Below are 28,000 nucleotides of genomic sequence, written 5' to 3' on the forward strand. Positions count from 1 at the left end.
ACAGTAACTGTGCAAGGCACCAGGCCAGGGATGTGCAAATGGTGCGTGCTGTCCCCAGACCCGCTGTGCTGTGACACGGGGAAGGTCAGGCAGGCCTGGGGCCTGATGAGCAAGCGCAGGAGGAAGGAAAACATCCTCCCTCCTTTCGGGTTGGGCACCGGAGGGTGGCTCGTTGGTGCCACGCTCATGTCAGGCTGGGGGACTTCGGGGTCACTAGGCTGTAGGGGGCAATGCGTTTTCAAAGCAGTTCTTTTTTTCTATAGACTTTTATCTATATAAAAATCTTTATTTTGCTTTCAAGTGATTGCTTCAAACTTTCAGGTGCAAAGTTTGAGGGAAATCTTCCAAAGGTCCAAAGAATAAATGAAGGGTTCACAGAGTCATCAAACAACACTGGGCGCAAGCTTACCTCTGCGGGGCCGATCTCCGGGCGGCTCCCGTCCACACCTGCTATCTTTACACTGGAAGGAAAGAAAAGGCCCTGCTTCATCTCATCCGTATTTACAATGACAGCACTTGGTGTAATTATACTTGCTGTTTTATACATGAGAACAGGACAGTAAGATCATACAGTGCGAGGTCAATGTACAAAACGTTTCCTTGAACAAAAGGATTATCCTGGATATTAAATTCCTGAAAACAAAACAAACCAACCGCACGACAATCGTTGTAAGTGGCACCGAGGCAGCTCAGCCCCGCGTGAGTTACTCTCTGTTATTGCCCGACAGGAATCCAGACTCGCAGCGATTATTCGTGGGAAATCTGATGCCAGTGTGCTCTCACACGGAATCCTTTCAGACGCTTCACTCTGACAAACCTTCTAGCAACTCTTTCATAATCCAGAATCGTCCATCAGATTTGGGCTTTTCCTCTGTATTGCTCATGTGCAACTGTCTACGCCTGTGACAAAATCTTCTCCTGTTTTTTTTCCTAAATTCGCCTTAGGGGACAGGCCTGGCCCCAACAAGCCAGGTTTCTGGCTCAGCCCTGGGCTGCAACTCGCGCTGGGAGCCTTTGTCCAGCGGGATCACTGACGTGGCAGCCTTCTACTGTCACCACACTGCACCCGTGGGGACCCGGGTCCTTGAGAGCCACGGTGGACCAGGCCTCCCTGGTCTCTGTGAGGAGGGCGGCTGGCTGGGAGGTGATGCCGCTGTGTCGGCCGAGCTCTGGGCTGTCAGTTCCTGCTGCCACGATGCCACAGGCAGAGGGAGAGAGGACCTGGTGGAGCCTCTGACAGACAAAGCAGCACCTTGTTCACGAGGCGTAGAAATAGGAAGTCTGCTCCCCCCTCCCCACCCTCCCGCTCGAGCATCAGTGCTCCGATGTCAAGGAGGCTGGAAGAGTCCCTCAGGCCCTGGGCAGTGCCAGTCACAACACCTGGGTTTCCAGCCGTCGGACTTCCTTGACCACGAGATCGATGTTAATAATTGGGTTGAAGTACAGGGCCCAGTAAAATAAACAGTTGCAAACAAACTGAGGAATGAGGGGCCAGAACATGGCCACAAAAAGCCCCTGTGTTGATACTTTCCAAAAATGGTTCCACATCCTCTGAGGCACAGTCCTGTGAAAAGAAGAGAAGCATCTGAGAGGTGGGGTCGTGATGCCGTTTCTAACGATGGCGCCAAAGGGCTTGGGCCCCGGGCCTCCCCGCAGCACGGAGCCCGGCTGCCGGAGCTGCAGAGGCTTCCTTCCCGGCCCTGACGCCTGAGGCGTGCCTCTGCCTGACCAAGCATCCTCAGCTCCCAGGATGGGGCCTGCGGCTTGTGCCTGGCCCTGGTCCCCACAGTGGGGGAGGACCCCCCGCCCCTGCCCCCAGGACAGCCCCACCTGCTTGGGCGCTGAGTCACGCTTGTATGTGTTTAATGTCTGTCTTTTCTGTGAGGCTGTAGGCCTGCAGAGTCCAGACTGTCTGTTTTCCTTACCAAAACATCTGCAGCGCCCAGCAGAGAGCTAGGGGCTGGGAGTGGGGTGTGTGTGTGTGTGTGTGTGTGTGAATGAACCGTGAGCCTGATATATCAACAGGAGGTTCCTGTCAGGTCTGGGGGCTATTTAGAGGGCTGTTACTGACTCACGAGGCCAAGAACTCTGTGGGTCATGGGATGTTTAAAGCTGTGAGGATGCTGGCGTGCGGCTGTGTTACTTCTGCCTGCCCAGAAACCACCTGCTACCCCCCCCCCCCCGAAACACTTTCTGAGCTTTCCTTCTGGTGCCGCCTGCCCCTGTCTCTTCCATGTGGTCTCGGTGGAGCTGAAGCAGCCCCTGGCTGGTGGGCAAGGACATACCCCGGCACTGGTGATGGGTCCGGGTGGGCATGGGACCCAGGCGGGGCCTGTCAGAGCGAAGGAGCGGGAGCCCCGAGACTGTAAGTGCGGTGGGGAAAGAAGTGTGCTCCCTCCAGCGGGGTTGCTAAGCTGCTCCGATCTGTGCCCGGAGTGACCACGGGCCCCGAGCAGAGAGAGCTGCCTAAGGGTGAACAACAGAGCTGAGAGCAGGGCTCCGAGAGGGAGAGCGTGAGTCCTGACGACAGCGTTTAGGTCTCTGGGTCCAGCCGTGCAGGAAGTCTGGGAAAGCCGATTCGGGCTGGTTTCGATCACAGGAAACCAAGAGTCCCGACTCTGAATGGCTAGCCCAGGGCTCTCATTTCATGCATTAATCCCAAGAAGCGATTACTGTCCTGATCAGTGGAAGGATTAGAACTCAGGACTATGAATTCCTCACCAGATCTCTTTATGCTCTACCACTGTGCCCTTTCCATAAAGTACGTATTCCTTACTATGGTCCTTCATGCACACCCCGACCCCCAGAAGTACACGGTGTGTTACTTCACGGAGATAAGACACATGGAGACACTCTTGAATATTGAGCGCCACGAAAACCTCTCCACCCCCGAACGTGACGACTGTTTCCTAATCGCTGCTTTAAGCAGTGTTTCTACACCGGGGCCCAAGGAGTGTTTCCCGTTCACCCACTACTTCAAAGAGGACCCTTCCGCCACTTGGTAAAAGTCTTTCTCAGCGCCCGCTGGTCCAACCATCTCCAACGTAAAAACACACTCACTTCAGTTCACTTCTTGACCAGATCCTCCAAAAGGAGAAGAATTCCAGAACCGAGAGCAGCATGGCATTGACAATGAGAAACCGGGACGTCCAGTAATGGACCTCCAGCCAGTCCCACGCGAATTCGGCAATCAGCTGGTACGGAAGGAAGGAGTACTTGACGAGGAATTCTCTCCACTGTTTCCACGTGGGCTCTCTAAGATCCTTTCAAATAACATCAAAATAAGCACCAGGGGACACACAAAAAATTGTGAGGATTGACTTTTACAGAAAACTTTACATTTGTGAAAACCCCCACATACCCAACAACGTAACAGGAAATTCCCAACCATCAGCTCACCTTGTAGTAACTAATCTTACACCGGACAAATGTTATCAAAGAAGTGGAAGAGAGATGCTTCACATGTATGGAATGCGGGGGAAACCCGGAAGTAAAAAATCCAAGCATAAGTTATAAATAACGAGGTTGCAATGAATTGAAATTAGGACAGTTTTTAAATTTCTTCCTCACTGCATGGGTAACTCAGACAATTTTCTAAATTTGACATCTTAGCTGCCTTGGAATGATAACAGATCATGGGAAAATTAAACATATACTTTGAAAAAGTAATTTTGGGGAAAATAAAAAGCCCTAACTACAGATATTAGCAAATGATTAACCAGAGCATTTAAACAACTCACGGAGGCATCCAGAAGGCTTACAGAAACTACATATTGCAAGAAAGTGAGTGTGCTGAGTGAGCAGGGGTTGCTGGGGCCTGTTAGAATGAAAGGGTAGGAAGGCCTCTGGCTTGCAGTGCAGTGAGGACAGGTAAACAGCAGGAAACGGGGTAATGAGATAAACACTATGCATAGCGGCTTATCAGCAGGCTTTAAACTACATCCAAGGCTCAAGTCAGTTAGGGAGATGCTTGACAAGTATTTTAAAAAGGGTCTTTGGAGATTTTGGAATCCTGTTTTAATATTTATGGGTCTGGATCACATGACAATTCCTATAACCATGTGACTTTTGATTTCAACAGATCACAGGGACTGCTCCGAGGGCAGCCATGCGAAGGACATCACCTGAAATGACCAACCAGATACACCGAAATCACTGAGTGGGATCCACCAGCAATTCTGGAGGACTCCGTCTATCAAACTGAAGACACGACAGCCAAGGTGGGCAACTATCCCTGCCAGGGGCCTGTGGTCGGCTGCTGTGCCAACTCCCATCACCGAGGTGGATGAGGCTTACTTTCCTGAGGCCACTGGGATGGATGCTTACCCTGCCCTGTGGGAGGATAAACCATCATCCTTTGGGGATTCTCTTAACAGACAGGTGGCCAAGCTGGAAGGTCTGCAGATCTAACCCTTGGGCAATCCAGACCTAGGCTATCTTCTTTTAGGACAAAAGCAATGCTGTTTCTTCCCCTCTAAATGTTTCAGGTCCAGAGAGTAGCCCCTCTTGCTGTGTGTAATGCAGTAAATAAAACCAGCTTCTGGAAGCGGGGAGGGTCTATTTTATGTTCTCTTGCAGGGTTCCTCCTTGCAAGAAAAAATGAAGGCTGGGTGCTGTTGGCTCTTCCCTGACAGCTACAGTCTCATCTCCAATTCCAGACCACACTGAGAGGAGGCAGAATAATTCCGTTCATGGCGCTCTGTAGACCTACCAGAAGCCTGGTGATGATGTCCTCCCCAGAACTGTCTTCTTGCAACGGGCAGATGGTGTGGATGAAGGGTAGGAAGGTGTCCGTGTAGTCAAATAGATAGAGGTACAGCAGACCGAGTCTCGGGGAGCTCTTGAGGGCATATAGCAGGAACAGGGACCTGCCTGGGTTCACAGCCTGCAGAGGACAAGGCAGACACAGGGCCCCGTTACAACAGAGGTGGCCAGCTCCCCACCTGTGTTCCTTCCACAGTCTTACACCCTTTGCCATCAACCTTTCTTGTGTAGTTTTCACAATGAATGAATGAATGAATGGATGGATGGACGGCAAGAAGAGTCCAGGTATCAATATGTTGGGCTACATTTAATAAAGACCCAGTCTTTCTCCATGGCTTTTGTAGGAGGGGTTGTGGGGATCTGGGATGCGTACTCCTAGGCACTGCCAGTAAAACCCAACCTTTCTGGAAAACAATTTTGTAAACCGTATCAAAGAGCCTTAAAAATGTTTACTTTAGAGGCACCTGGGTGGCTCAGTTGGTTAAGCATCTAACTTTTGGTTTCAGCTCAGGTCCTGATCTCAGGGTTGTGAGATCGAGCTCCTGCATCGGGCTTCATGCTCAGCGGGGAGTCTGCCTGTGATTCTTCCTCTCTCTCCTTCTGCCCCTACCGTGTGCTTTCTCTCTCTCTCTCTCAATAAAAAAAAAATAAGAAATGAGAGAATCACAGTATCACCATTTTGCAAGTAAAGTATCAATGGTCATGATGGCAGCCACCGTCAGAAAGAAACAATCAGATATCATGAGCCTCTTGATGGAAGAAGACATCACCACATAGGAAGAAGTCTTGTCAAATACCTAAACCAATGCGAGCTTCCAGATTTAACTACTGGATTATGGGATATGCAGGAGACAGCAGAACCCGTCAGGCGACACCACAGAGAGACAATCAGCCAAATTCAAGATGTGGGGAAACTACAGCCAAAACTATCCCGTTTCATCCACAAATAAATGCAGGGTAACGAAAAGAGGGAGGGAGAATCCATACACTACAAGAGACTTGAGAGACACGATAACCAAATGTAGACCTTGTTTCGAACAAATGGACTAGAAAAAAAAAGTATGCAGTACATTTAAATACTGACAAGTTATTTGATATCAGGGAATTAAGTTTTGTTTTTAAAGTTTAAAAAAAGATTATATTTATTTATTTGGGAGACAGAGAGTGAGAGAGAGCATGAGTTGAGGGGTTGGGGGGGAGGAAGGGGAGAGGGAGAAACTGACTCCATACTGAGCTGGGGGCCCCAGACATGGGACTCGATCCAGGACCCTGGGATCATGACCTGAGCTGAAGACAGATGCTTAAGTGACTGACCCACCCAGATGTCCCCAGTTTTGTTTCTAAAGGGGTCTTTACTTTTTAGAGATTCACAATGAAATATTTACCTATGAAAAATAAGGTATCTTAGATTTTCAAAAGTCAGGGGAGGGAGTAGGTGGGGGGACCACGGAAATACACATGACTGTAAGTTGCCGTAGTTGGGAAGGGTACTTGGCAGTTCTGTACTGTCATCCTACTCTTACGTATGTTTGAAATTTTCCATAGTAAATATCACTGCAGCCTAAGGTAGGTGAGAAATAGACATGTAATTCATCATTCAAAAATGTTTCCCAACCTGTTTTTTTTTTTTTTTATTATTATCCCCTTTTAAGGAGACTTTTAAAAACATTTTTTTTTTCCCCATAATCTTGCCTCTCCATGAAATGTGAATACCACAGATAAACTATACACTTGTTTTTGCACTGTGGTCTGTTGGAGGGGGTCACAAATCACAAACTATTTAAGACTTTTTTAATTCTTCACCACCCCCACCAACCAATTGCCTTGGCGCCAGTACTGTTCTTGTCCAGCATTCAAGATCTAAAGGAGAAATGGTCCCAGAAATCAAGTCAAGAGTATGGCCTGCCACATCACGGTTAGTACAAGGGAGAGGGAGACGAGCAGGTGACCTGTTTGTGGGTCTGGGGTCAGTGTGAGTGCTGAACCAGTGCGCATGCTTGGCTACTTCCTATCAGAAAGGAAGGAAAAGCCACCACCCTGTAAGGGGGTTATGATGAGAGCACTTCAATGGGGAGCTGTTTCTCCCATATCTAATGAGAACAGGAATTACACCCGGACACTACGGCTGGAAGAATCTTATCACATTGGAGAACTGTCAAATGGCCAAATCCGGGGAGGCGGGGAGGTGTGTGTGCTGGCAGCCTTGAAGATCTGAAGGAGCCAACTGATAAGATTCTGCCTGGGTCTAGAATTGCATTCCCATTGGCTTGGGTTAATATTAAGATTACTTTTATGTATTTTAAATAAAGGGTCGGCAGTAATGCAAAAAGCAACAAACCTGCTACCTCTATGCCCATTCTTCAAAAATTCTGAAACGAGTGTTTTTTTAGTTTTAAAATACTATGTGTACATAGTCAACACAACATTTTCCAAATGGCACAGAAACGTATTGACAAATAAAATTCTCCCTTCTGTCCAAGTCTCAATCCCCAGAATGAAAACATTAACAGTGTGTGTATCCGTCCACAAATATTCTCTGCATAGGCAAACATAAAGATACATACAAATGTGCCTACTTTCCAACGTGCTTTTCTGTATTTGCAGTTAACAGTGTGACCTGGGCTCTGTTCCTTACCGGGACACCCGGAGCCCCCAGCTCCTACCTTCTTCTGTAATGGCTGCACGTACGGCTGTGCCCTCCTCACTTAACCAGCTTCGCTGGTTTTCCACGAGCTGCTATTACCAACGATGTGGTGGTAAGGGTCTCCTTGAACGATGTTTGGGGACTCAGAGCAGTTCTCACTGTGACTCTATGAAGTCACTGACTGAGGTGGAGATGGGCATATGGAGCCCAGGTGCCTGCTGCTGGCCCACAGCCAGCGTGCCCTGGAGGAGCCCAGTGAGGAGCGTGGCCACCCTGTCCTTGACCCCCAGACCAGGCTGCCTGTGCTCTAAGCACAAAGAAGTGACGCCACAGGTCACAAACAGGTATGGTTTAAATTTTAAGTTATTGATAAACTCCTCTCCACGGAGACTGCACCAGATTTAGGATGCACAGAACACATGAGTGTCTCTTTCCTTTGATTATGATGCTCTTATCCCTGACAAGACCAGACAGGTGAAAACGACACCATCTACTTACTTCAGTCTGCACTTCTTTAATTATGAGTGAGAATTCTTTCCCGTGGACTTATGGGCCATTTGTAATTATTTTTCTCCATGCTGCCTTTTTTAGGCTCTAAGTCTATTTTATAATAAAATGTGTTAGTTTTACGGTCCAGTATTTGCTGAAATCCTCTCTGTGGTGCAGGCACGGTGAAGAAAGGCTTATCTGCAGCTCATACGGCTGGAGATGTGTACTGCCTGGGAGCTAGCAAGCCCGTTCCTCAGTATGTAACATCAAGCATAAGAATGTCCAAAGAATTTCCAGAGCAGGACTGTTTCTAACAGCAAACATGGAAAGAACCCCAGGTTCACTGACAGGACAAGGCCTCAACGAGCATGTGCTTGAAAGAGAAAGTGAGTGAACTGGGGCCAGAGAGGTAAAAGCTACTTGCAGAAGGAATGCTCAGTTCATGGGCCTTCCGTGAAGGTGAGGGGCCCGTGAAACAACACTCCTTGTACCTGCATATGCAACCCCCTGACACAGGTAGGGGAACGTGCCCAGTAAGGACCCCCGGCTCAGCGGCAGGAGGGTGGGGAGCTGGGGGGTTGAGGGGTGGCTGTGATGTTTTCCTAAGCAGTGGGCATGCAGATGAGAGAGAGGCTATTCTCTGTATTTTTCTTGATTAAAAAAAATGAAGAGTTCACCTTATATTCCCAGAGATTTTGAGGGGGCTTCACACCTAGGGCTTTGACACGCTCCAGTTCCAGGAGGATGGCTCTTCTGTGGCTGCTGTTTTCTATGGTATATGGCGGCCTCGAAAATTCTTCCTCTGTCAGGGTTAAAAGCAACCTGTCGGGGAGGGGGAGCAGCAGGGGGAGATTGCTTTTGAGATTATGTACAGGAGGCAAACTCACAGTCAGTCTTGCATCCTATCAGCACAAATGCTTTAGCCTTGAGTAAGCTGACACTTCACTTAGTATAAGACACAACAGTAGTAACAGCAAACCACTGAATTAGTGATTCTGAAACCACCTGCGCAAGTCATCACTGATCCATTTAACAATTCTGCCCAGTAGGTGGCATGATGGCCGTTTTGTGGCTGAAAAAATAGCTTGGAGGAATATAGTGGCCCAGCCAAGGCACAGCCTGGTCTCTTTCGCACCTCGTCTCTGATTCCTGCCCCCTTGCCCGATATGTAGGCTGACCTCTCACATACTACCCTGGTTTTCAAAATGTGTATCTATGGGAAAAAAATTTGGAAGGAAATCCAATAAGATGTTCTGATTTTGAGAGTAGCTGTTTGGGGGTAGTGATTTAAGACAAATGATGGTAGCTCCCTCGTCTGATCCCTTTCATCGAAAAACACGACTTCACCTCAACAATCACTCATCATTAACCACGCCCCTAACCAGAGCCCCGCAGGTACACCAGTGGAGGGATGGAGACTGGTGTCCTTTCGTGGGGTATTTGGAAACATTTATCAAAGTTGGAAAGGTTTATGTGCTTTGACCCAGAAATTCTAGTTCTAGGAATCTATCCTCTGGAAGGCAGGCGATCACGCAAAGATGTATTAAGGTAGGGATGTATTAACTAGGTAGGGAAAAAGAATTTTTTTAAACCACAATTGGGGAGAGGTGCTAATTCTTACAAAAAACAGATGATTCAAGTGGGAGCATTTGGTTTTCCCAAAGGAGGGTCAAACGCTGAAAACCCAGCTTCAGAGGGCAGTGAGTAGACGGCCATCCGGGACAAGGAGATTGTGGCCCCTCTTAGCACTTCGTGGTGAGCTAAGTACTATCCCTACACAGTCCCTCCGGGGAAGGAAAGACTCCAATAAAGATGGACAGTGCTCTGGAAGGGGGTGAGGGCGAGGGGATCTGCTGATGGGCAGAGGCAGGCCTCCCCACAGGCTGCCGACTGGATGTGGGAGTTCCCTGTATCAGAGCATTTCCTACGACATTGCTTGGAATTGCCTGGAACGGGAAAAAGGAAACAACCCAGATCTGTTCTGGTAGAGATCAGTTTAAAATAGACTCCAGTACATACACATACATGCATATATACAGACACACATATAAACACAGGTCTGCTTGGTATATTATACTTTCAGTTTAGACAAATAAATAATACACCTTTATGTGTACCTCTCTATAAACATGGAAAAAAAATCTGAGATGTCCAGAAAGATGACAATGGTGGTCTTCCCTGAGGAGTAGAATTCTGATGCTGTTTCACTTCCGATACCTTCTAGTTCTACATCCTTATTTTTAAGGAACTAGTAAATACCTGCTTCTTTTATAATCAAAAAGCAACAAACAAAATATCATACCATAAAATGGCTTAGCTGCTTTGGAGAAACAATTTGGCAGCTCCTCAGAAAGTTAAACAGAAGGGCTTACTTCATGACCCAGCAATTCCACTCCAAGAGAGCACTGAAAGGGCAGGTCTACACAAAAACCCGCACACCAAGGATCACAGAGGCACTGCTCGTAACAGCCCCCAAATGGAGCCAACCCAAGTGTCCAGCCATGGAAGGAGGGACACATAAAATGCGGGTTAAGCGCAAACCAGAATATTACTCAGCCATAAAAATGCACGAAGCATGGACACCTGTGACAACTTGGATGAACCTTGAAAATATTCTGCGAGGTGAAAAAGCCAGAACCAAAAGGTCATGAATAGTGTCTGGTTCCATTTATCTGAAATAGTCTAAACAGGCAAATCCGTTAAGACAGCGAGGAGAACGGTGGTCGCCGGGGAAGGAAGGGGGTGTTATGAGGACTGCTGGCAAGAGGAAGACCTTTCTTTTTGGGGTGATGAAATGTTCTAAAACTAGATTGGGGTGATGGCTGCAGCCATCCGTGCAGGTACTGAATGCCATGAGTTGCATACTTTAAATAGGTGAATGTTATAGTCTGTGGATTATATCTCAATAAAGCAGCTTAAAAAAAATGTCAGAATATCTTGCTTCTCACCTTCCATTTACTCTTTCCGCTAAAAACCTGTCTCTGTAGAGAGAGGCCCACGGGCCCAGCTGCTCCAGCCAGAGGACAACTTCTTCTGCTGTCCACTTGGCCACAGCCTTGTGCACCAGGAGGTCGTGCTCAGATTCCCTGCTGCTCCAGTGGTACACGAGCAGAACCACCTGGAGAAGAGGGAGGGCCCGGAACACACAGAAAGGTCAGGGAGGACGGCTTCTCCATCTCAGTGTGGGGCAGGGGAGGGAAGGGGCTGAGCACGGAGGGAGTGATGCCACGCCAGTATGAGGAAGCAAAGAGAGCCGGGGAGCAGAACTCCCGGGGCGGTGGGGGGGGGGGCTCTCACTGCTCAGGGTGAGGACATGAGGGAACAGAACTCAGCACTGCACCCTTGACCCCAACATCTTGGCCAAGATAATGGACTTATCATGTGCCTTTTTTGCTGGAAAATGTGTAACTTTTAAATTGTTGTAGCATGGAACCGAAAAGAAGATTGTCTCTCCATGGGGTGTTAGTAAAGTATTGTGCTTGACACTGGACCATCAAAGTAGACATGGTCTTGCATCCCAGCTCTAATACCTTCCTGCACTGGTCTCCTCACCTCTACAATGGGAACAACAGGGGCACCTGGCTGGCTCAGTCAGTAGAGCAGGTGACTCTTGCTTTCGGGGTCATGACTTCAAGCCCCATGCTGGGCATGGAGCTTATGTGAAAAATAACGATAATAATAATAAAAAGAAATGAAGAGATAAAATGAGAGTAATAACGGTGGCTACTGCAGAGGTTATGAAGAGCATGAAATGGAATAAAGCTAACAATAACTGAGCTCTGAATGTGAGGGGGACTACGTGTGGACGCAGCAGCCCCGAAGAATCACATGACCTGGCTGATCTCGATACGTGCACTGAATCATCACACGAGGTACGCCATCAATTTCAACGGGACTGACTTCAGTGGAAACTGTGAGGGCCAGGGGGTAGAGAAACACACTGATAAACTTACTGCCACACCAGTTAAAGCGGTGAGCACCCCGGAGAAGAATCCCCCGCCTCTCTGTGGATTCGCTCGGCCCGTGTTTGGAGCTAAAGGAACCTGATCGTGCCCGTATTTCTGAAAGGCTGCAAGACTCTGGACTATGTCATTATTCAGGTGAATGTCTTCATGTCGCTTTTTAATGGCATCAGGAAATAATTTTTCAATGGCATCCCTATGGAGAATAGTAAAAAAAAAAAAAAAAAGTCACAAGACAGTTGTTTGTCTAAATCTTATAATATTTAGAGGTTAAAATCAAACTAACAGCTGATATTTGATAATATACAAGCACTTTAGAAGAATGGATAAGAAGGTTGGTAACAGCAAAAAATGAGAAACAACTTACAGGTCCGTGGTTAGAGAAATAGTCAAATAAAAACATGGTCTGTTTGCACAGAATGGAATGCTACATGGTTTTAAAAATGAATTTACTGGGTATCACTTGTATCTAGATGGAAAAGTTTAAGACATACATATTGTGGAATGAAAATAGTAAACTGCAGAACCACCACTGATGTGAGGAAATGTTTGCATTTCCTACTGGCACACATACGTATAAAAATATTTTTAAAAATCTGAAGGATATCATAACTAAGTCATAACTGAAATGACTCTGGGGAAAAAAGAAAGGATGGCAAAATGGGGTCTTTATTTAACTTTGTCAGTAGTAACTCTAATTTATTTTTAAAAAGAATATAAACAATTGAAGGTATCTATGTATTGCTTATGTTATTAAAAATTAATTCATAAAAAAGAAAACACGTGGAGTTGAGTAGTAAGAGGAAGGCCATTAAGTCCTACTATAGGGCTCCCCATTTTTAATTACACATAATCAGAGAATCTTCCTACAATTTAAGATCAACCTTCAGGTAAACCAGGCTGACATGTGAGAGCAAAGTGTTTGTAAATGTATCTCCGATGAAAAAGGGAATGTTAGGTTAACGTTTTCAAGGAACTTTCTGGTACTCTGTTGGTGGCAAGAAGGCAAGAGAAGGAGAGCAAGGATTTTAGCCTCCAAGACCTCACAGGTACATTATAAATATTATGGGCAGAAGCAGAAAAGAACCTACCATCTGAAAGGTTTTGCCATTTGTTTACAAGACTATGCATGAGAAGCTACCGCTACTGATATGAACACTGGAACAGAGTTTAGTCAAAGATGAAGAAAATTAGCATCACAGTGATTTGTACAGAACTGTGCAGTTATACCACTTTCTCTGTTAGACCTAGGGTGTCCTTGGTGGAAACAAATCAATAAAAAGTGTTACATGACAAAGGATTATAAGCAATGGTCTGATACCCAGAATTTTTTTTTCCCCTTTGTGATAAACAGTAACAGGTCATGGTCCCCTGTGAGGACCATGGGTCTGCAGTCCTTGAGCCCCCTGACTCACACTGTTCTAGATCTAGGACGACCACAGCGTGGGGACGGTGGGTGGCAGCTCTGCACATCTGGCCCCCTCAAACATGGCCGCTCCCATGAAGAGAAAACACACTGTGCAAGTGGATGCGCCACTGATATGGACTGAGCATTACCTGAGGAGAATATTGACTTTGGGGAAACCTTCCCATTTTTCTCTGCATTCCGGACACTCTGTTTTCTTGGAAGAGGCCCACCATAAAGCTAGGCAGTGCCGGCAGAAGCTATGCCCACAGTTCAAGGTGGTGGGGTTAACCAGGATGTCGTAGCAGCAGTGGCAAGAAAATTCACTAACGGAAATCTGAGGGCTGGTGCTCTGGAGGGGGTCACCGTTCTCGTGGGTCATTGTGTTCAGATCGTTGTGCGGAAGCTCCTCCATCTCTTAGCAAATTCTGAGATCCACAGGCACAGAAAGCTTCAGACTCAGAAAAATGTTGCAGAGCATCATTAAATCTAGAAAAAAAAAAAAGACAACAACAGAACTAGGACAACTAGTTTAGCAGGTGTTTGAGATTACTGCCATTCTATTAAAGCCAATTTTTAAAACATTTTTTAAAAAATTTATTTTTTTGACAGAGAGAGAGAGAGAGATCACAAGTAGGCAGAGAGAGAGAGAGAGGGAAGCAGGCTCCCCGCCGAGCAGAGATCCAGATGCAGGACTCGATCACAGGACTCTAAGATCATGACCTGAGCCGAAGGCAGAGGCTTTAATCCACTGAGCCACCCAGGCGCACTAAAGCCAATTTTTAAAGGTAACCAATACAATGTCTAAAAATTCACATTCTATAGACCAAATAAACCTCGCTGAATTTCTTTCTGCTCTGTCATACTTCTGAAAATCAGGTGAAGTGAAACAATGCAGTGGAAAGTTTGATGGACTTGGGGGGCGGTGGGGAGTTCTAGATCCTTCTCTTCCACTAACTTACTTAGAAAAATGTAATTCCTCTGGCCTCAGTTTTCCCAATTAAGTTTCTCAAGTCCTTTCACATGTATGATTAAAAAACAAAACAACAACAGCTTTTTTGGGCCAGTAAAATGTCTGGAGGTGGCCAAAACTGATGTCCTTCAGGTAAATAAAGCCTTTTTTTATTTAAAAAAAAAAAAAATCTTCCTTCTTGCTAGGTAATTATTTCATAAACATGTGATTGCAGAGGCTCCCACAGATATAGTACCAAAAAAGTGAGTGAACCCTTGTTTTCTGAAATGCCCTGTGCCAGGTCAACTCCCCTGGGGTTCAATCCACATCAGTCTGAAAACGTCACGCCCTCTGGACTTGGCCAATTTAGCGCCACAGGAACATGGTAATGTTGCCGATAAGCAAAGAGCAAAAGACCATGCTCTTCTCTTCCTTATGTGGATCTTAGGAGATTGTTTTATGGAGAGGCAGTATGGTGTAGAACACCACGGAGGTAGAATCCCAGCTCTCTGATCACGTGCTCTGTGACTATGTTTAAGTTACTTGAGCTCTCTGAGCCCTGTGTTCTCAGTGGTGAAATGGTGGTTAACAGAAAGCTTCAAGGCTTCTTGTGAGCATCAGAGACTTTGAAAGTAAAGTGGCAAGGATGGTGTATGGTGTCAACGGGCGCTGAGGAAATGATTATTCACACTGTCCCTGGCATTACAACAGTGGAGGTGCTGGCGGGTAAGGGTTTCTCCACCTGGATACTGTGAAGACAAAGGAAGTCAATCACCCACAGTGGTCACGCAGACAGGACTCTTTCCACTTTCCAGGGTGCAGTGGTTAGGAAACTGGCTCCAGGGCTGGGCTGCCTTGTGCCCTCTGCCATTCACTAGCTGCGGGGACTGGACTTCTTGGAGACTCAGCTTCCTCGTGTTTAAGTGGGGGTGGTAATAGCATTTAGCCCCATGGAGAAGGTTTAAGAATAAAACATGAAAAGGCAAGTGAAGTGCCTTGTCCAGAGTCTGGCATGTGGTAAGTAAACCATGTAAAGTAGCAATTCATCTGCTTTTCAAATACAGCCATGAGAACTGTATGGCCTTTTACTTATTTTATTTATTTTTATGATTTTTTAAAAGATTTTATTTATTTATTTGACAGAGAGAGAAATCACAGGGTGCCTGGGTGGCTCAGTGGGTTAAAGGCTCTGCCTTCGGCTCAGGTCATGATCCCAGGGTCCTGGGATCAAGCCCCACATCAGGCTTTCTGCTCTGCAGGGAGCCTGCTTCCTCCTCTCTCTCTCTGCCTGCCTCTCTGCCTACTTGTGATCTCTGCCTGCCAAGCAAATAAATAAAACTAAAAAAAAAAAAAGAGAGAGAGAGAGAGAAATCACAAGGAGGCAGAGAGGCAAGCAGAGGCAGAAAGAGGGGGAAGCAGGCTCCCCGCTGAGCAGAGAGCCTGACGTTAGGCTCAATCCCAGGACCCTGAGATCATGACCTGAACCGGAACCCAGAGCTGGATGCCCAAGTGATTAAGTTACCCAGGGGCCTGGAACTGTATCACGTTTTACAGAGTGATGCGTAATACTTACACAGAGCACTAAATTTTAAGCAAATCTGGGGGCACCTGGGTAGTTCAGTCAGTGGAGCGACTGACTCTTGGTTTCTGCTCAGGTCACGATCTCAGGTCCTGAGACCGAACCCAGCAACAGCTGGTGCTCAGGGCAGAGTCCACTTCGGATCTTTTCCCCTTCAACTCAAAGAATAAACACAACTGAATTTAAAACTCAGTGTTAAAGTGGAATAGAGATTCCTCATCAGTATTAAAAAGATAATTAGGTAAAGATAAAGTTAGAAGATTAAATATAACATAAAATTTTTAAATATAGTAATTAAACAAATATGCTATTCACAATAATAAGTAACAGAAAACAGGGGAACAATTTCTGTAGAGGCCCAAACTTTTTTTGGGGGGTGCCTGGCTGGCTCAGTTGGTGTAGCATATGACTCTCGATCTCGGGGTTGTGAATTAGAGCCCCATGCTGAATGTAGAGGTTACTTAAAAATAAAATCTTAAAAAACCCCAAAACTGTTCTTTTTGGAAGAATTCAAATAAATATTCTTAATGACAAATTAAATAATTTCTGATAATCAGTCATATTTATTATTTGTATTTTGAGGAACATTAAAAAAATACCTAAGTGCTTTCCTTTGGGCTGTCTCCTCAAATTGTTAAGGAAGTGGGAGATCTTATCCAGTTTTTTAGAAAAAGGAATCATTGCGCTAAAGTAGTTCCTTTATCTGGCTAATGCTGATTAAACAACTACCATGAGAACATTATCCCAGGAAATAATAATTGATCCAATACTATTTATTTATTTGCTCATTATTATTATTATTATTTAAAGGTTTTACTTATTTGAGAGACAGAGATTGAGCGCATGAGTAGGGGTGCGGAGGGGCAGAAGGAGAGGGACAAGCAGACTCCTGCCAAGCAAGGAGCCTGACATGGGGCTTGATCTCAGGTGCCTGAGATCACGACCTGAGCCAAAGGCAGACGCTTAACCAACAGAGCCAACCAGGCCCCCCGAACCACTGCCATTTATTGAGCCTCTCCTACGAGCTAGGCATTGGGTAGGCCCTTTACGTACATTTAGGATCTCATCTGGATTCAGGGTCAGAGGAAAGATCCTGAGGCTCCCAGTGAGGACTGGACAGGAGCTCAGAAAAGAGGGGCCTGACTTGGGCACTGCTGTCAGAGTCTCCATGGGGAGCCGCGAGTGACCCAGAGCTACAGGTCTGATTCCGGGTCTTATGTGCCTAGTTAATGACAGGTGGGCCAAGAGTAACACATAAAGGTTTCTGGGGCAATGAGATCAGCAAAGCTGTGCTTAAGGATGATAAATCCCCTGAGGAAGGAGGGCCAGACTAGGATAGCTTAGAAGTAAAATGTTTATCACTTCTGGGATGAAGGTGACAAAAAATGAAAACAGCAAAGGAATGACAGGTGATAAAGGATCAATGTAGCTGAGAGATGTTTAGAAAATAATTTATGGGGCACCTGGGTGGCTCAGTGGGTTAAGCCTCTGCCTTCGGCTCAGGTCATGATCTCAGGGTCCTGGGATGGAGCCCCGCATCCGGCTCTCTGCTCGGTGAGGAGCCTGCCTCCCCCTCTCTCTACCTACTTGTGATCTTTCTGTCAAATAAATTTAAAAAAATAAAATCTTCAAGAAAAAAGAAAATAATTTATGGGCTCTGATGACTAGAGAGAAGGAATGATCAAAGATGCTGCCTATGTGTCAGAGCTAGGGAAGAAAGCTACTTGTGATAGAAATGGGTCACTGTGAGCACATGGGGCCAATCTTAGAAAGAAGTGGAATTTCAGAAAACTTAAGTTTGACGTGATGATAAGACTTGCAAGTAGAATTGTCTAGTAAGCAACTGGAGACACAAAACTGTAGCTGGGAGTTAAGAATGAGGGCAAGCATGCATTTCAGAGTGACTTGCAGAAAATGACAATATTTGAAATTTATTTCTTACCAATTACCCTTTTATTTATTTGCTTTTAAAAAAAATTTTAAAAAGATTTTATTTATTTACTTCACAGAGACAGACACAGCGAGAGAGGGAACAGAAGCAGGGGAAGCGGGAGAGGGAGAAGCAGGCTTCCTGCAGAGCAGGGAGCCCCATGCAGGGCTCGATCCCAGGACCCCGAGATCATGACCTAAGCCGAAGGCAGGTACTTAATGACTCAGCCACTGAGGCACTTCTCTTTTATTTATTTTTTAAAAGATATATTTTGTTTATCTGAGAGAGAGAGAGCGAGTGCCCATGAGCGGGGGGTAGAGGCAGAAAGAAAGAGAGAAGCAGGCTCTCTGCTGAGCAGGGAGCCCGATGCAGGGCTCGATCCCAAGGCTCTAGGATCATGACACAAGCCAAAGGCAGACGCTTAACTGACTGAGCCACCCAGGCACCCCAAGACCCAAATTTTTATTCAGAAACCAGAGCTCTTCAGAATGACTCAGCCCCAGGGGCTTGCTGTACTCTTCAATTCTGTGGTATTCAACCTGTCATTTCAAACTTGTCTCTGTTTGCAGTTTCGCAGACTTTTCCAAACTCAGGCGTTCTTCCCCCTTAATTCTGAACTAGGTAATTAACACCTGTCATTTCACGTGAGCTTAAACACAAACCAAAGTGTATCCCCGGGAACAGGGCACAGGGGGTGGACAGTGGAATGACTCTCTGGAGCCTTGGAGACAGGGAGAGAAGACAGTAGGCAACAGGGACATTCTAATGCTTACTTGTGAAGGAACTCAGAAAGAGCCAGAAAACCCAGGGCACCTGGGTGGCTCAGTTGTTAAGCGTCTGCCTTCGGCACAGGTTATGATCCTGGGTCTTGGAACCGAGCCCTGCATCAGGCTCCCTGCTCAGCAGAGAGCCTGCTTCTCTCTTTCTTTCTGCCTCTACCCCCCGCTCATGGGCACTCGCTCTCTCTCTCTCAGATAAACAAAATATATCTTTTAAAAAATAAATAAAAGAGAAATGCCTAGGTGGCTGAGTCATTAAGTATCTGCCTTCGGCTTAGGTCATGATCTCAGGGTCCTGGGATTGAGCCCTGCATAGGGCTCCTTGCTCAGCAGGGAGTCTGCTTCTCTCTCTCCCACTCCCCCTGCTTGTGTTCCCTCTCTCACTGTCTCTGTCAAATAAATAAATAAAATGTTTTAAAAAAAAGAGACAGCAAAACCCTCTCACAGTGCCTGCTGTGGGCCGAGTTTACAGAGAACAGCCCAAAACATCCTCCAGAACACTGGTTTTCTCAGAGGCCTTTAATCATGGTCATGGCAGGAGGGGTGTGGCCCCACAGCTTGGGACTTTGGTGTCTGAACTACATGTTATCGCTTAAGAGGTACTTATTCCTCTGAAAGTGCTGCTTTCCCTCATGGAAATAACCCAAAAGCAGATAGACAGAAATAGCAAAAGATCAAGTAACTTTGGTTAAAATGTACACTCTTTCTGTTAGCTTTCACTATTTGAATTGAGGGCAAACTAACGCTGAAACTAGCGTTCTTCCTATAGCGATTACTATGATTCCATGGTAATCAAAGTCTGTGCAGTTCCTAGTTTGTTAAAGACTATCTCAAGACCAAGTTAGTGGCCATTTCAGCTTTTCAAAATATGACTTAAAAATACATTTTAGATGCCATTGTGTGGTTTGTTTCCTCTTGTGAGAAATAAACTTTCAGAGCTGGTAAGGTAAGGACCAGCTTTTACCTTCTAGTTTTAAAAGGCCAATGGGTGAGGGGCATCTGGGTGGCTCAGTTGGTTAAGTGTCTGCCTTCGGCTCAGGTCAGGATCTCGGAGTCAGTCACGTGCTCTCTCTGTCTCTCGGTCAATTAAATAAATAAAATTAAAAAAAAATTCTGGGTCTTGAACTGATGGCTGCAGAGGCACGTCAAGAGGTGTGTGTGTGCTCTCAAATTACAGGCCAGGATGTATTTGTGCAGAGGAGTGTGTAACATGAAGGAAATCTATAGTTTTTATTAGGTTCTCAAAAAGGATCAAAAAAGGGCGCCTGGGTGGCTCAGTGGGTTAAGCCGCTGCCTTCGGCTCAGGTCATGATCTCAGGGTCCTGGGATCGAGTCCCGCATCGGGCTCTCTGCTCGGCAGGGAGCCTGCTTCCTCCTCTCTCTCTCTCTGCCTGCCTCTCTGCCTACTTGTGATCTCTCTCTGTCAAATAAATAAAAAAATTAAAAAAAAAAAAAAAAAAAAAAAAAGGATCAAAAAAATCCAAAGAAAGTGAAAACCTACTGTTTAACCACCAGCATACAGAAGTGTTTTTGTTTGTTTGTTTGTTTGTTTTTTTCATTTTAAAAGATCTTATTTCTTTGTGTGAGAGAGAGAGAGTGCACATGCACACCCCTGTGGTGGGAAGGAAGAGAGGGGGAGGGAGACAGAAAAGAGAATCCCAAGCAGACTCCCTGCCGAGAGTGAAGCCCCAGGCAGGGCTCCATCTCCTGACCCTGAGCCAAAACCAGCAGTCAGAGGTTTAACCGACTGAGCCACTCAGGAGCCCCAGGATAAAGACTTATATATATATATATTTAAAATTATTTATTTGAGAGAGAGAGAGAGAGAGAGCATGAGCAGTGGGCAGAGGTAGAGGGAGAAGCAGACTCCCCGCTGAGCAAGGAGCCCAACATGGGACTCAATCCCAGGACCCCGCGATCACGACCTGAACTGAAGGCAGACGCCCAACCACCCAGGCGCCCCATTAAAGATTTATTTATCTGAGAGAGAGAGAGAGAGAGGGAGAGAGAGAATACAAACAGGAGCAGAGGGAGAGGGAGAGAATCTCAAATAGGTTCCCTGCTGATCGCAGAGCCTGAAGTGGGGCTTGATCTCACAACCCTGAGATCACAGCCTGAGCTGAAATCAAGAGTTGGACACTTAATCGACCGAGCCACCCCCAGGATAAAGACGTTTTAAATGTTCTACAGCTCTCTGCTTCCTAGAGTGGTTCTAATGAACCCAGGTGAGCCTTTCCAAGGTAAGGCAGTATTACTGCCGTGAGCTTCCACTCTCTGTGTCCTGGAACCCTCTCCACATGGGCAGCCACCACTCCACTGTGGTGACATCTGGCCTTTGGACAGGCTTTCACATGGTGTTGCTCCTTCCTCCCTCTCTCCCTCACTGTCTTTTTCCTTCCTGCTCCTCTCTCCCTTCTCTTGAATTAGTACAGTGTTAAAAAAAAAAAAAAATCTGATTTCACATAAAAATCCAGACTCCTGGCTTCTGCTGAAAAACGTCAAAAGATCTGGCAAGATTGGGACGTCATACGGAGTGACAAGACTCAGCCTGAGCTGAGTAACTCGGTAGCTACAACCTTCAGATAGGGCATATCTGCTTAGGTTTGCTACCCCTCACCCACCTGTATTCCTCATTTCTGTTTACTTCCTGACCTAAGGCATATTTGTGTGAATTATCTGTGATTTCGTGACCTCTCCCGTAGTTGATGCCTTCAGAGTCTATGGACAAGCACATGAGGTTTCTAGGTTAACTGGTCTTAGGCTAGCAAGCTTAAGAAGTTCTATCAGCAAACAGCTTCCCTGTCTCTTGATTCGCAGGCGGGTTGTTTATCATAATTGCTGAGAAAGTGCCTCGGAGGTCTTCCATAACCTCTTCTACATTACTGCTTCTATTCTGTTTTACAATCAGAGGCTAGATATCCCTGTTCAATAGATTCCATAGGTGAAAGGCTCTGGATAAATCTGAGGGCAAGTCTGAAAATTTAAAGTTGGCTTTATTCTCATCATACCCTCAGAGACCAAGGTCAAAATGAATGCAGTGAGAGCCTGTGAGCTCGTCTGTGTATCAAATATTTAGTACAGGCCTTTAAGACACCTGGTTCAATATTTTGGGGTTATTTACTTCCTGGTGCTAAGAATCAGTGTAATTTCCTTTTTCCCATAGGAGCTAATATTTAGGGGCACCTGGGTGGCTCAGTGGGTTAAGCCTCTGCCTTCGGCTCAGGTCATGATCTCAGGGTCCTGGGATTGAGTCCCACATCGGGCTCTCTGCTCAGTGGGGAGCCTGCTTCGCCCTCTCTCTCTGCCTGCCTCTCTGCCTACTTGTTATCTCTCTCTCTGTCAAATAAATAAGTAAAATCTTAATAAAAAAAAAAGAGTTAACGTTTATTTGCACCATTTAACAGAACACTTTGGTTTTAAAATCAGAAGACAGGTTCTGAATCGCAGCTTCACTATTTATGAGCTATGGGATTGTGGGAAAATTAGTCATTCTCTCTAAGTCTCCCATTAGCATACATAAGGAATGGGGTCACCACCAACAACCTCACAAAGCTGTCCTAAGCATGAAGGAGACAGCAGCACGCAGGAAGTGTTTGGTAAATGTGGTCTTATAACTGTCCCTCAGAACAATGTGTTACTTAAAATATAACTTACAAGAAATCGTATTAGCCATCAAGCATGTTTAGATATGGCCTTAAGAAAAACATGTACCGGCAACAGGCCTCTGCAGGAGAGTACAGTATGTGTCCTTGAAGCCGAGCAGCTGGGGATGCCCCACCGGCCAAGGGCAGGACATTTTCCCGTTATCTCCCCTTCCCCGGAGAGCGCCTGTGGCTAATTAGATGCGCCCTTTGAAGGGCCTGCTCAACTATCAATTTTATACTGCTTGACCAGACCTATTCTGCTTTTCTCCTTGCTTATCTATGACTTATAATCAATGTATAACCCTTATTCCTTCTTGCTTATCTACACAGCATATGATTAACGTATAGCCTTCCTCGGCTCCTTTGCTGATTATTGTCTTTATCTAAAAAATACGGACTGAGGAGTTGTTCGGGGCGACAGTCTTTTGTACTGTCATCCCCCGCTCCCTTTCTCTTGCAGCTGATTTGTTTGTGCCTCATGCTTCTCCCGGCCACCGTCAGGAGGTAGCATGGTCTCTTCTTCCCCATTCAGGTGTGGGACACTTCTCATACAGTGTAGGTGAGGAGGAACCTCAAAAGTTGTCCCCAGGCTCATGCCATATAATCGACAACTTGTTCTGACATCTCACCAATGGAACTTTAAAAAAAAATTTGTATTTATTTATTTGACAGAGACAGATCACAAGTAGGCAGAGAGGCAGGCAGAGAGACAGAGAGGAAAGCAGGCTCCCCGCTGAGCAGAGAGCCTGATGCGGGACTCGATCCCAGGACCCTGAGATCATGACCTGAGCCACACAGATGCGCTCACCAATGGAACTTTTAAAACACTTGCAAAGCTATTACTTCCTGAGGAAAATACCATCTCTAAAATTTCAGTGTCAAGAAATGGCAGGAAGTTTTGGAAAACATGAATATGTAAAATATGACATGAACAAACTGTATAGTTGACCTTTTCTAAAATGTCCATGGGCTTGGTCTGTTGGCACAACTGGTAGGAAACAATGATCACAGTCTGCCGACTTGGGCAATTGCAAGATCTCTATCACTGTAACCTTTTCTATGTTTCCCCAAAGAAACGCCTAACCGACATGCTATAGTTGCCTGAAAAATCAATGAAGGAAGAAGAAGGGCTGGATATAAACCATCTCCCAATTATTCTGAGTGATTAAAGAACCTGCAAGGAACTTGGCTACTGCTCCCATGGAGGGGCAACTGTTTGATTTGCTCAAGTACTCCTCTGTGGCTTCATCTAGAGGGCTACTCTCTGGAAGGAGCTGACATTACTGGTGTCACCTATTGGATTCCTTAGTCACCCCAACAGCAATTAATACAGTAATCTGCATTGGATTTATCAAAAAAGAAGCCACTGATTCTGAGTTTAAGTGGAGAATTTTTCCCCTTAGCGTATAAAGATTTCACATTAATGACTGTTAACTCCTTAAAAGTTATAATCTTCAGGGACGCCTGGGTGGCTCAGTCAGTTAAGCTACTGCTTTCGGCTCAGGTCATGATCCCAGGGTCCTAGGATTGAGTCCCACATTGGGCTCCTTGCTCAGCAGGGAGCCTGCTTCTCTGCCTCTACCTGCATTTGCTCTCTTTCTCTCTCTCTGACAAATAAATAAATAAATAAAATCTTTAAAAAGTTATAATCTTCAAACTACTTTGTTCCATGGTAGATAATTACCTCTTTATTCAACAAAAAGTTCTAAAGATAGTACATACCTAACGTTTTAGGAATAATCCTTTGGAGGGCTAATTTATTGGAATTCCAGCCTGAAAATATGATCTCAATCATTTCTTCGCAAGGACGTCTCACTGCAAGAATAGAAACATTCTGGCTTCATATGGGCCTTTACTTGGGCTATTTATTTCTTTTCATTACATGTTATGTGGCAACAAAGAATAATGACAACTGCTAATATTTACCGAGTCCCTATAATGTGAAAGGTAATCCTATGAGATAATTATTACTCTCATCTCCATTTTAAAGATGAGAAAATGGAGGCCTCATTAACATAGGGCAGAGCCAGGTGCTGAATCATGGTCTGAGTTAAAGCCTGACCTCATAACACTACATTATTCCAACAAAGTAGTTAGTAATGGTTAATGGTTCAAAGGACTAATTTGCTCCTTTATGCTGCTACTACAAAGCTGAGAAGTCCAAACTGAAGGAAATAAACTAGGCTATGACAACACTGCATTTTGGAACATCAACTCCAGCTTATGGTTGTTAGGGTGAGCTTGAGTTTCCATGAAATAAGCAGGAACAGTCACAACAGAAATAGGGTGAGAGGGGCGCTGGCTTGCTCAGGCAGAAGAGCATGTGACTCCAGAGTTCAGGATCATGAGGTCCAGCCCCATGCTGGGTGTAGAGATCACTTAAGTAAATAAACAAACTTAAAAAAAAGAAAGAACGAAATAGGTGTGCTTCTGGGGACACACTATAAACACTGGCAGAATACTACAGACATTTTAAAGAGAGTGACTGCACACATCTGGTGACTATGAAATAAAAAGAAATGTGTCCAAATGTAAGCAGGCCGGGGGCAGAAACGGCAATAAAAAGAGAATATCATGTGTATTTCTTGTAGCCTGCAGAAACTGGCGTTCATTACTACAAGAGAAGCATTTCTGGGCTCTTACCATATCGACTCTCATCCAGAAGATTTCTTTTTGGAAGGAGTCAGAAATTACTAGGGGAAAGGTAGCTAGCTAGCTCACAGGAGGTTGACTTGCTGCCTGGACTTGGAGGCTGCATGATTTACTGATCCTGAGCGGTGCTGGGCAAGAGAACATACTGACAGGTGTCCTGGCTTTCCATGAGACGCTTTTGTTTCTGTTATGTGGCATATACTTAATGACCTGTCCTGTGTTAAATGCCATAGAAGTCCAATAACGTGATTTAAAAAAAAAACACTGGTTAGTGAGCATACTTCAATTATCAGTTTGAGTAGTCTTTCCCTCTCCAATCAAATCCTGAGCTCAAGATCAGGTATCTAGCTACAGAATTCTCTCATCATTCCTGAAGTAGCCGGCACAAAGATAGGTTCTGGATATTTTAGATGGAAATCAAATCAACATGTATCTAACTCCTATGGTAGTAATTTCTTTAGAACTTCTGAAAAAACACCTGGAAGTTTGGTGAACCTGAATAAGGATAACCTAGAGAGAGGTCCAGGAACATATATTGTAAACAAGTTCCTTAGGAGAGTCTTATATACACAGAAGCTGGGGGCTAGAGAGCTGTTACATACTAATAAATAAATGCATATACCTAAATATATACTTCAAACAAGGTCTGAGTAAGGTGTGAGCAAAATATAAAGTTTAAATAACACTTCCAATCTCATTTCCTCTTCTCTCCAATCTCTCCTCGGACCAGTGCCCGAATCAAAACTCAAGCTCATAGTTCTGAGCTTATCATTTGAGAATCTTTATGTCCTGCCAACAAACCAATGCGACTTTTTAATGACTTTTTTTTTTTTCCCTTAAAGCAGGCTCCATGTCCATGGTGGGGCTTGAACTCTTGATCCTGAGATTAAGAGTCCCATGCTCTGTGGACTGAGCCAGCCAGGAGCCCAAACAAAACTTTTTAATAAGCGCACAAAGACTGGAGGCAGAATGACTGGTTTTAAATCCCAGTTCCACAAATTCACAGTGTGACCTCCAGCAAGTCACTTAATCTCTGTGCCTTAATTTCCTCATCTGTAAAATGGGGATTTTTAAAGAAGATTTTATTTATTCATTTATTTGACAGACAGAGATCACAAGTAGGCAGAGAGAGAGAGAGAGAGAGAGGAGGAAGCAGGCTCCCCGCTGAGCAGAGAGCCCGATGTGGGGCTCGATCCCAGGATCCTGGGATCATGACCTGAGCCGAAGGCAGAGGCTTTAACCCACTGAGCCACCCAGGCGCCCCTGTAAAATGGGGATATTAATACCACATTACTGAAAGGGGTGCTGATAGGATTAAAAGGACATATGCACGGCACTCAGAATAGTGCCCAGCACAAAAGCGCAACATAAATGTTAGCTATTACTATTATGGTAACTATCTCCTACTACTCATCTAGTCACAGACGACACTTTGGTCCCATCTCTTAATTCCTGCTCCTTGGGCATTTTCCCGTATCACACTGTTCCGGTCCTCTGTAATGCAGCTCCGCAACATCACTGGGTCGAAGGTGTTCAAATGACAAGATCCAAATCCCCTGGCACTTGAAAGTCTTTAATGAGTAACTCTCCTCATACTCAAGTCAATCCTTTCTGCCTCTGCGCATTACCATAACATTCATTTGTGTGTGTTTCTTCACCTCCCAGGCTGTAATTTCCACGGAGAGTCTTGTATACTTAAAAAGGTATGTTCTTAGGCATAGAGAGATGTGGGTTCCAAACGGCTCACATTTATTCTTCCTGAGCCTCTTCATTCCCATTCATAAGTTCAAGATACCAGTATCTGCTCTGAAGGAGGTTTAAATGACAAACTGTCCATAGGTACTCAGAGTCTACTGAATAGAGGACTTACTAATAGTTGCACATACTGAGCGCCAGCTATGTTAGTAAAGTCAGCGCCGGGCCCTAGAGCACCGTTTCCCCCACATGTTTACGGAGACAGGTAGCGAACCGCAGAACACACACATCAGACACCCAGACTGGCTGTTTACAAAACAGTCCTCACAAGAACAAACCAAACAACCTAACTCCGCACGTGCACTCTGCGCCGGCTCTGGGACGTGCCCCGGGAAGAGAGTAAAACTTCTTCCTATTGGCCTTTCCGAGGATGACATCAAGACCACCCTCCAAAGGACCGACCAATGGGCTTTAGCGGGGAGGACCCAACGGCGACAGCTGAGGGCATGACAGCGTCTGGGCTCTTTTTCCCCGCCACCAAAGTTGGGGAGGGGGGGCAGCCGCCCTGGGTAATGACAGGGCCTCCTGCCCCGCCAAAGATCCTCAGTTAGACAAAATCTAAGTCTCATGTACCCCTTTTTATTATTATTTTTTTCTTTTAAAGAAAACTCCCTTTTGCACAAGTTTCCATTAGGAGCCGTGAGCTCGGAATCACAAGAGCTGGGTTCTAGCTTAACCCCAGTGCGACTTTTGGGGTTTCACTTTCCCTTTTGTGCGCGTCTGTTACCCTGTTTTATAACGGGAGCAATCGCTTCGCTGTGGGGCAGGAACTGCCTGGCCCATCAGACCCGAAGTTCAGTCTATCAGGATCCTGATCAATTCCCGACGCGCGGCCAGAGGCTGCGGCAGGGGCTCCTGAGGGGTGGGCGTCCCTAAGTCCCCCCCTTCCTCCACGGTGTATGGAAGCCGATGCTCCCTGCCTCGCGCCCCAGGAGGTCCTGGAGTCGCCGGCTCCGACCCTGACCCTCGAGGGGACGCAGGCGAGACCCGGCGACCGGCCATGCCGACGTGGTGCTCTCGTGAAGGGACTGGGGGAGTTGACCACCCGGGGATCCGTGCCTCGTGGCCGGGACCGCGGGTACCCAGGACCCGGGCCCGGGTGAGGAGCCCAGGGCACCTCCTCTGACCCGTCTCCCATAGCCGTCCTCCACACGCAGCCCCGAAATCGAGCCCGGGCCTCCCCCATTCCCTCCCCCGCCACGCTGGGGCTTACCACTCGGCTCCTTCCCGGCCCACCTGGCCGCCCGCCGCCTCCCGGACCGCCGCGGAAGCAGAGGAGAAGGCGTTCGCTTCACTTCCGGAAGTAGCCGAGGACTGACTGCGGAGAAGCGAGCCCCCGGCCTGAGACCATAGAGGAGAAACAGCACTCTTCCAACCCTCTCAACCCCGCGACCTCCCCGCTGCCTAGAGCGGCCACGCCCGGGCCGAGGACTTCGGCGCATGCG

The 28,000-nt window shown here is 46.2% G+C and overlaps 1 protein-coding gene across 4 annotated transcripts; it reads right to left on the reverse strand.

Moving 5' to 3' along the window:
- Window positions 1-265: 265 nt before the first annotated feature.
- BFAR (bifunctional apoptosis regulator) lies at window positions 266-27,997 on the reverse strand. 4 transcript variants are annotated; one of them, XM_032327817.1, is made up of 9 exons: window positions 27,769-27,996; window positions 23,871-23,963; window positions 13,417-13,753; window positions 11,851-12,055; window positions 10,846-11,015; window positions 8,575-8,719; window positions 4,712-4,885; window positions 3,061-3,263; window positions 266-1,564 (listed from the first exon to the last, which is right to left on the reverse strand). In XM_032327817.1, exons 3-9 carry the CDS (start codon window positions 13,677-13,679, stop codon window positions 1,372-1,374), a joined length of 1,353 nt encoding a protein of 450 aa, XP_032183708.1. In that variant the 5' UTR covers window positions 13,680-13,753; window positions 23,871-23,963; window positions 27,769-27,996; the 3' UTR covers window positions 266-1,371. The 4 variants fall into 4 exon arrangements, with proteins under 4 accessions (XP_032183708.1, XP_032183707.1, XP_032183709.1 ...); XM_032327816.1 differs by lacking the exon at window positions 23,871-23,963 and having other exon boundaries at window positions 27,769-27,995; XM_032327818.1 differs by lacking the exons at window positions 4,712-4,885; window positions 23,871-23,963 and having other exon boundaries at window positions 27,769-27,997.
- Window positions 27,998-28,000: the final 3 nt, after the last annotated feature.

The sequence above is a fragment of the Mustela erminea genome, chromosome 20, assembly GCF_009829155.1.
Source record: "Mustela erminea isolate mMusErm1 chromosome 20, mMusErm1.Pri, whole genome shotgun sequence".
In the NCBI taxonomy this organism is placed as follows: domain Eukaryota; kingdom Metazoa; phylum Chordata; class Mammalia; order Carnivora; family Mustelidae; genus Mustela; species Mustela erminea.

Bases quoted from the DNA above. Each gene is read 5' to 3' on its own strand.
- BFAR (XM_032327817.1), bottom strand. From the start codon at position 13,679: ATGGAGGAGCTTCCGCACAACGATCTGAACACAATGACCCACGAGAAC. The intron at 4,886-8,574 runs GTGAACTCTTCA...TGTCCTCTGCAG, and splicing joins AAAATCTCTGGGAATATAAG to GCTGTGAACCCAGGCAGGTC. The intron at 1,565-3,060 runs GTGAGTGTGTTT...TTCTTTTCACAG, and splicing joins TGGTCAAGAAGTGAACTGAA to GACTGTGCCTCAGAGGATGT.